The following is a 9,133-nucleotide window of genomic DNA, read 5'->3' as shown; positions in this document are numbered from 1 at the left end:
ACTGGCACAGAACACAGAATGCGACAGCACAGACCCATTGCAAATCTGCCAAGAGAAAATTATAGAATTTATGTTGCCTGCCATGCCCTAAAGGAATGTAAGAACTGGAGAGGAAAATTTACCATCCTGTCTTGATATAAAGGCAAGTGAGATAACAACACCTCATACAGAGTACTGTACCAACCATGAATTACTTACATAAATCCATTCTCTCTCTGGCATTTTTCTAGTGTGCTCTTAATCAAACTTCCTAATTTCCTAAAGAAGAGATGTCCAGAAGGTTTGGCAGTAGTCCCAGGCCCTTTGCTTTCTCCGTATTCTTTGCACAATGCTTCAGCCTTGGCAAAAACTTTGCAAGAAAGAAATAAAATAAAAATCATTTACATGACCCTTTTAAATCACAGTTCTGCCCTACAGTGCTTCAGTTTTAGAAGGTACCAGAATCCATTCAAGCTTCTTTCTTCTTAGAAAAAAAACAACAACCAACCTAGCTCAAGGGCAGCACTTACAGCCAAGATTTACTGCATGCAACAAGTGACTAGGAACAGAAAAATCCCTCATTTTTTTTGAGTGGGAAGAGTCAGGAAAGCATTCTTATATGTGGAGCAAAATGCAACAATAAGCCCAAGAACTGTGACACATGATAGGGAAAAAGAGAGTATGAAGGTGTCCACGCACAGCTGATGCCCAAAACCAAACAACAATAAACAACATGGAGTGGGAAAAGAAGCACTGTTCTCTGAACAGCAGGCACAAGAAAAACCACAGTATTTGTTTTACTGCAAGTAATCCAACTTAGTTTGTTAATAAATTTTTAATTTATTTTTAAAATTAATGCTAAAGTTTCCAATTTGAAGATTTGAGCATTCTTTATATACTGTGGTAAAGTTATGCAGTGCAGGCTGTTGGGGTAGCAATAGCTTTCAAGAGAGAAGAATGGGAAAAAGACCTTGAATTTCTGCAAACTTGCCTTAATCTACCTTACAAATGAATAGAAAAGAAGTTACTGAAACCTGTTTAAAACCAAACAAGCATAATCTAGATTTACTACTTAATATAAGAGAGCAACCTTCAAGGCAGAAATGGTTGCAGTAACCTAAGATACAGATCAGAAAACACGATGACCAGACAACTGATTTTTATAGTGTATATGCAGGCAGTTCAAAGCCTGTCTTTAACAGGCTGAGAAATGAAGGTGACATTTTCTGCAGCACTGTTATGAAAGACAGGACCTGGTAAAGCAAGAAAAAAAGAACACATTGTCTCTATTCAAAGGTGTGCTGTATTTTCATCAGGTGACATAAAATCTTGTTTATGGAAGACCAAATAAACACGATACAACAAAATAGAACAGTCATGTCATCATCAGACCCTGTAATCCAGTCTCAGCCACACTTACATTTCTCTGATTCCTGAAGAGATCTGATTGCTTCCCCACATTTATCACTTGCCAGTAAAGTCTGACCATGGTAACAGTATGCCTAATGGGAGAGGACAAAATCATTACCAACACCATTGGGCACTTCCTGTACCAACTCTCTTCTGCTCTTCCTGACATTGGAGCTGCATCTCTTCGAAGCTGCTGTTCCCTGCAGATAGCTGACAATTCGTGAAGGCAAGTCAAAGCAGCATTCACTGAGCAGTGTGGTTCAAACATGCACACTGTGAGGCAGGTATGAAGCAAGCTGTCTCCAGTCTAGCCAAGAGTAACTGAGCTTCATGAAGGCTGTCTGACCAAAAGCACTGACAGGCAGTTCAAGCTCTCTCAGTGTGTCAATGTGCAGCATTAAGCTCCACCACAGAAAGAGGGTGAACTTCACTGAAGTTTACAAAGCAAAGACTTAGAACCTGAACCCTCAAAAACTGAATCTGTGACAAATACCACTGAACCCAGAAGAGATGAGGTGTTCTGCTGTCTGAGATGTTTTGCCATAGTCTAAATAACTTTTCCACCCCAAAATTCCTTCACACTTAGGCTTGAAGATAGTACTATATTCCAGTGAGAACTGAATTGCCTCTTATCTGTTATCAGAAGTTGAGTTTAAATACTAAATACCATAAGGAAAGGAAAAAACCCAGCACCTAATGCCTACCTTGCACCCCTTCCTTTAACATCTCTTCTCACAGAACAGCTCTACCTAAATCTACCGTTGCCCATGTCACACAAATTTTTTAAAAAAGGAGAAGTACCACAACTCTGACCCTCCCTTACCTCTCAAACTGGCTAATAAGGCAAACAGATTTTAGCTACAGGTTTAACCTAAGAGAAAGACAATTGTGCTAATTGCTCAGTTTGGGTCTTTTGTACAGTAGGAAAAAGCCAGATTACAGGCTGTGGCAGGCTGCAAGAAATAAACAGCAAATTGAGCAGCTGAGGATCCCAAGAGCAGCGCTACACTTGCTAAGAGATCAGTAAGGCAAAATGGGACAGTGCTTGGAATGGTACCTAATGGTACTTGATGCAGTTTCATTGGGGCCCTTCCAAAAGATGATCAGCTCTGAATTATGCCTAGAATCACACTGTGATGCAGGTAATGGAAGACAAGTATTATGTTCAGCCTGAATTGCTTCACCTAATGATACACGAGCACAATTAATTCCACAATTAGTTGGCTCAACACACTTCAAATGCCACTGACACTGCACAATCTCTCTTCACAGCGTGGAAAGAAAGCCCAAGCAATATTTAGCCCCCATTCCCTATCCAGCCCTTAGACAACAGTTCGACAACAAACTGTGACTGCTGTCAACCAAAGTACTTACATAGGCCATATAGAAACACGTCTTCAAGTTTAAGTACTTCCTCCATTTACCTGCATAGGTTGGATCCAAACTGGATAATGTTTGATCTATGAACACATATGTAAAGTTATTCTTAAGACATTTCAAAAAAGAAAAACCGCAAACACACTCGAGGACCAGAATTCTTAAACTTAGCAATAGATCTTAACTATGAAGTAGCCAGAGACAAGTGACAAATATTAATCCTCCAAAGGGAAACAGAAACTATGAGGAAAAATCTCCAAAATATGCAGCTATCATGCAGTTGTCCTCAGAATCCCTGAAACTGCTGTCCACTGACTTTGGATGGCTAATTCTCCTAAGCATTTTTATGCAACATTTCAAAGCTTGTTCCTAGTTTAAATTCAAGTAGTGCCTTATAAGTCTATGCATGTTACAATTATCTCGTGGCTCTCATATTTCTGCACTTTTTCCACTTGCTCAGTAAGGCCAGCTTTCTCATCTGGAAGGATGTACATAATTAACTTGCTACACACTCCATAGTCTACATCATAATCTGCTGCCCAAAGGCAGCTGGAACACACTTCATTTACATCAGGCCACTTGTCTCATATTTTCAAGACATCACTCTGTCTTCCCTTACTAACACTTCCTATCAAGAGCTACAGGAAAAGATTCCCACAAAATCAAAAGGCGTTATCAAAATACACACTGGGAACTGAAGCCTTAAATGTGCTAAATAGAAGCTAAATACACAAACCATATCCACTGAGAAACAGTGTTAATATTGTAATTTATGGGTGGGTGAAGTATGTCTGCTGGCAGCAGTGCACAGACCAAATCACCAAGGATACAAAACAAGACACATACCAGCTTTTTGGTAGAAGTTAGCTGTTTCATAAGCAAGAGCAGCTATTAGGCCTGGATTGTGTTTCAGCTCAATAGCCCGAGCAATTGTCACTGAAAAAAAAGTTCCACACCACACTATAAGTTTAATTGTAATGTCACATCACATCAAATCAGCAAGAGGCATTTAGGATTTTCAAACCCCTGAATGAGCAGAAAATAAATGTTGTGCAGTCAAGCAAACTGCAGAATAAAGAGATTGCCTCTTGGATAGAATGATTCCAATTTAATAGAAAAACTGAAAGAATGTTAGACTTAAGACTAGCTAATAAACAGAAGCTGCAAATGTTTTAAAGTAAAGGAACTGGGAATTTATGTTAGGCAAGCAGGGTGGTTAAAAGGTTGGATGAAAGGAAAAAGAGAAGAGGGGAGTAATGTCACATGCAAGTTCTTCCAAAGTGGAAGATATTCCATGTTACACTTGTAGTATCAGATTGATTTTTGGCATTTTCCTTCTATAATTTTAACACATTTCTCTAAAAGCAACCTGCCCCACTAAGCTACAGTACTTCAGGAGAGTAAAAAACAATGGCCTTGCTGCCCAGCAGAGTTCATGAGACTCAAAGTGATCCGCAAAGACTCATTTCCCACACCCAGCAGACATATATTTGAAGATACCTTCCTGAGCTTCAGCTTGGCACTGTAAGATGTAAGAGTCTATAAGTCGAGCTTCTAAATCTCTTCCCTTTTCCACGGGTGTAATCAGTCTTGGAATGTGACTTTCCTAAACACAAAGCAAGTCTCATAGTTAGTTTAGGCTTAACACCACTGCTGCCAGTGCAAAACAAGTGACTCATTCCTAAATGGATGGGACACTTGAGTGAAGGTACCAAGACAGCTGGCTGCACTGTTGCATGTGACAGACAAATTACTCTTCCACTGCCACTGGGAATGAGTAGCAGGGATTGGGTGGCAGCACAGCATATTAATACCCTTCTTTTTCCTGTATCATTGAGGAAGTATGAGGTACTTGTGTATTCTGTCACCTTGTCAGAAAAACAGAGGCTTTTCTAAGACACAAGTCAAGTATTTGGAGACAACTTGAACAACAGACAGCAAACACAGTTTTTGTACCTTCAGGTGTTTAAAAATCCCAGCTGCTATCTTCAGGCTTCGGTGAACATCTTTTGCTTCATCTTCTGTTATGCTAAGAATACAGAATGAATCAATGTAATTTTAGTTAGAAAGGTCCTCTAAGTGCCATTTAGTCTCACCTCCTGCTTTGGGGCATGACTATTAACAACAGTAGATCATGCCAGTTATGGCTTTGCTGCAATAGAATTATTAAGAAAAACACTTACTCTTCTTTTCCAGCAAGTCTTGATGCATATTTTGTATACCACAGAGCTACATTAAATCCCATGGAAACCAGTTCGAACACTGCATCCTGCTGGGCACTAAAGAAAGACAGACAAAATCCCCTCAAAACAACTTAATGCTTTCATTTTGATTCTGACAAGCTCTCTCTGCTGATACTTCATGTAGCATAAGTCGACATTGCTCTCCATAAAACATTTTTCACTTAAGATGTCAACAGAACCTCCTACTTGCTAAACTGCCTAAAAAAGACTTCAATTTTTATTTATTCCCTTTAAGAGTTCATAATCATAATCTTCCACATTAAGATGCCCACCCTTCCCATTTGGGAACTGTTATTTTAAAACTGTAATTTGAGATTTTCTTAGCTTTGGGTGTGGCTGACATTTTTCCATCTCTCTTTTTTTTTTTTCCAATTGCACATTTTATGGAAAGCCTCGCTCTGGAACGTCTACTTTAAAGTTGTACTGCTAAGTTAATAAGTCAGAGTCTATTACATCTCTCTCAAATGAATGTTATTGCAAGTATTTATGTAACTGCTGACAAACAGCACATGCAAATAGCAGGGAATTTCCGAAGCTAAAAACACAGACTCAGTATAGCTTAGGAACTAATAAACATTTTAAAAAGAAAGGTGTGGGAGTGGGAAGAATGTTGGCACATGTGTGTATGCCTGTGAGAAAATTAGAAGAAAGATCTAATTAACAGATTGTTTTTCCAAAAGGAATAAAAGCTTTGAGCAAGTCAAGCACTTCTAGCTAAAGCTTGACAAATTTGTAATAGGGTTATACAACACAATAACCTACAATAGTAAGAGACAACTGAATAATCCAGAAGGCTACAGAACTATATACCTACTTAAAACAGAAGATTTGTTTGTTTGAACCAAGAGTACATGTACTAGGACAAGAAAAAAAATAAGATCTTCAGCAATATTGGTACCTCAAAACGTCCAGAAGCTACTGGTGAGGCAGTAGTGTCAAATGGAAGTTTAAAACTGTAGTAAGCTTTGTTACATTCAATCCACCAATACCCTCAAGGTTTGTCTTTGTACTGCTCTAGACAACTACAGATGCAGTTTGCAGATCAACAAAGACACAATGGATCCTTCTACCACTACTGTGCATTATCACACCCTTATAAAAGCCACACATGCTTCAGAACCCCTAACACAGTACAGCAGTTAACAAAAATACAAAGCAAACTACTTTGTGTTCAACATTTTGCTACACTTCCCAGTTTCCCTTTATGCCTGTGCTGGCACATGTGCATATCCATAACAGATCAGCACACAATAGCTGCATACCCTCTACTCAAAAAAGCAAACACACTTTGGTACTTGTCCTTGTAACGTGTCTGTCCACTTGAAATTCTGAATGTATCTCAACTTGCACTCTTGGGAAGAGTCATCCAGTGAAAGGATAAAACCTATGGAATAATAAAAACAAAAATCCTGAAAGGCAATCTCAAAGTAAGAAACAGAAACAAGTAATGAAGTAATGGGGATCAATAACAATACAGATATAGACAAAGGAATGTTTCTTGCTGCACCACACAAACTTGTGTTACATCCTGAGGCTTTTATTCTTCAGAACAAGATGTGGAAAAAAACCAAACTGACTACTACAAGAAACTCCTCACCCAGCAAGTTACCAGTTCAACTCTGTGAGTCTTGACTGATCAAGAAAAACCTTGCAGATGTATGTCCCATCTAACTGGGAGCTGTACTGATCCAGGTACTGGATGGCTGTGGTTGCTCAAGATGAGTGAGTGACTGTCACTGCCATCATAGCAAAGATCAGAAAATTCCAGGAAAAGTTGTCTGGTCAACAGAGAGATGGAGAAGGGCTTGTAAACATGGACTCACCTAGTCATCATCTCTTTTGTCTCCAGGCCTACAGGAAATTGGTTCTTCATGTCCAGCAGCCCAGAATGCAGCAGTCAGTGGGATGAAGCTCATGCTACAGGATGTCTAAATCCTAGCATATGCAGGCCCAAGCAATTTTTTAAGGAGGCTTAAGAAAGGCCTTGGTCTGATCAGGTCTTATAGACTCTTAAGAACTCAAGACTTGCCACAGCAGCTACTAGGACTACACAGCCTTGGGAGCTGTCACATGTTTATAAAGACATAAAATACTTGTTCCTTTCACATGCAGAAGATTTAAGTGGTCAAGCATGATATTTTCCTGAAGAGACTCTTCAAATCTTGACTGCAGCAACATGGACTGTTGTCTTACCTTTATCTAGGTGTGGCATTATCTTACACCCTCACAGGGACTGAGGGAATTAAACCAACATGAGCTGCTTCACTTCCCACAGATGGAAAGATCAGTTTCCATGAAATCAGCTGATTCCTGAAAACTCAAGCCTAAGAAAATTGGCTGAGTGCCTGACTGCTACAGAGTCCTATTGGCAGGAGGAAGGTTTCAGGAGACTCTGTTATCATAGGTGATCATCTATTGCAAATGTAGATAATATGCTAATGGGTACCTGTATATACACACCTAAGACAAGCAGCAGAAATGCAAACTTGCAACAAGTCTATGATCTAGTATTAGGAAAACCAGAAGTTTACACCAAAGAACGAATCCTATCAACTAATTAATAGTCATTTTATACTTGAGGAACTCACCGCCATCTAAGAGACAAATAAACATTTCCTTCTCCAGCAGGGAACAGAATGAGGTTAACAGCAAGAGGACAGGACTGCCAACACTTAGTACTGGCAGGGTCACAAAGGACACTGAAACTTGGACAGAGTACCCATGACTGGTGTCAAGCACAGAACCCATGAAGATATCCTCCTTCCTGAGAAGTGCAAAGCATCTCTACAGAAGATCAGCACAATACACATTCTGAGAAGTGTCATTAAGCCCAAATGATCCACCTCTTGACGTATTAGTAGTATTGTTAATAAATCTTCCTACCTTGCAGAAGTGAGAAGTACAAGTCAGTTGCATTCTTCATAATTTCTGGATTGCAACTCACATCTGTAAATAGCTCCAGCAGTCGTGTTCGAGATGACCTCAAATCACTACATGGAGGGAAAATAAAAAGAAAAAACAAACCTAATAAATTCTACTAAAAAAAATTTGCTATTAAGAAAGTACCCACCCTTTTGCCTCAGGAAGTGAACCTATGCATTTAGTTTAGCTATCTAAAGGCATGGAAAGGGACTTTATGAAGAAGATGCCATTACATACAAAAAAATCTTCCTTTCTCCTCTGGATACTTATTTACTCTTTAGTACAACCCATTTTGGACAGACAGCAATGGATAATCAGTAGTCAACCAAAATTCTAACACAAACTAAAACACCTATAAATTACCTACCAAGAGGCTGGGTGATGGGGAGAGAAGGGAAATAACCAGCAGGAACATTCTTCAACATTAGAATGGGATGAGATGAAGAGATAAGAATAGATCTGCAAAATAAGCTAAGAGCTCTTTTCATTTTCTTCCTATCTAAAACAGAACAGTCAGGCCTTAACCACTTGTGGAAATTAAGCGATCTTCAGCAGAAGAATGCACAGTCATCAGAAAGACAATGAAATGTTTCGTCTTTTGCCTCTGCATTGTTATAATTGGCCTTACTGTGCACTCAGAGACTTGAAAACTGGAGAATTCGTTCTCTGTAAGCAAATATTCAGTGTTACCAGTGTCTCATTGTCTTGCTGCCTACATGTTTCTAGTCATCTTCAGCACAAAAATTGAAGAGTAGCATTACCTTTAAGGATGCCCTGCAAACAGTGAAGTTAACCGCAAGCGCACTTACTTGCAAACCTTTGCTGCAGCTGGAGTGGTAGCTACCCCATAATAATTAAATGAAACAGGAGCTGTAGCCTTCAATGGGTTGCGATGGAACCAGTGCGTCATCTTCTTTCTGTAGTGTTGTTTATGCCAAACCTGAAGTGCGGAAAGAGCAGCTGCAGGAACAGGTACAGCTGAGATGCTACATGTCATGCTCCTCCACTCACAAAAATATATTCCAAATGTAAACATTTAGGCAAAAAGTCACCTGAAATTAGATTATTTTTTTTCTTTGAAACACTGAGCTTCCATATTCGATGTCTTCATCATCCATGTGCCTAGTTGGAGAATGTCACTCTCTCGAAACACAGGTGCCTTCTAAGGCAACTATTTTAAGTTAGGCAAAAAGCTGTCACCT

At 39.4% G+C, this 9,133-nt stretch overlaps 1 protein-coding gene across 2 annotated transcripts in view; it reads right to left on the bottom strand.

Moving 5' to 3' along the window:
• BROX (BRO1 domain and CAAX motif containing) overlaps nt 1-8,863 on the bottom strand; it is an 11,399-nt gene extending 2,536 nt beyond the window's left edge. The window contains exons 1-10 of one of the 2 annotated variants that reach the window (XM_009083157.1): nt 8,741-8,863; nt 7,893-7,999; nt 6,297-6,393; nt 4,950-5,045; nt 4,723-4,795; nt 4,267-4,372; nt 3,613-3,702; nt 2,764-2,849; nt 1,400-1,481; nt 199-349 (exon numbers count right to left, since the gene is read on the bottom strand). In XM_009083157.1, the coding sequence (XP_009081405.1) occupies nt 199-349; nt 1,400-1,481; nt 2,764-2,849; nt 3,613-3,702; nt 4,267-4,372; nt 4,723-4,795; nt 4,950-5,045; nt 6,297-6,393; nt 7,893-7,999; nt 8,741-8,841 (989 nt within the window). In that variant the 5' untranslated portion in view covers nt 8,842-8,863. The remainder of the gene's footprint in view (nt 1-198; nt 350-1,399; nt 1,482-2,763; nt 2,850-3,612; nt 3,703-4,266; nt 4,373-4,722; nt 4,796-4,949; nt 5,046-6,296; nt 6,394-7,892; nt 8,000-8,740) is intronic. The other variant, XM_009083158.1, reaches the window with a different exon arrangement.
• Nucleotides 8,864-9,133: the final 270 nt, after the last annotated feature.

Source organism: Acanthisitta chloris, unplaced genomic scaffold (assembly GCF_000695815.1).
Source record: "Acanthisitta chloris isolate BGI_N310 unplaced genomic scaffold, ASM69581v1 scaffold36859, whole genome shotgun sequence".
NCBI classification, from domain to species: domain Eukaryota; kingdom Metazoa; phylum Chordata; class Aves; order Passeriformes; family Acanthisittidae; genus Acanthisitta; species Acanthisitta chloris.
Note: the sequence above shows the minus strand (reverse complement) of the source record. Positions and strands in the feature narration are given on the sequence as shown.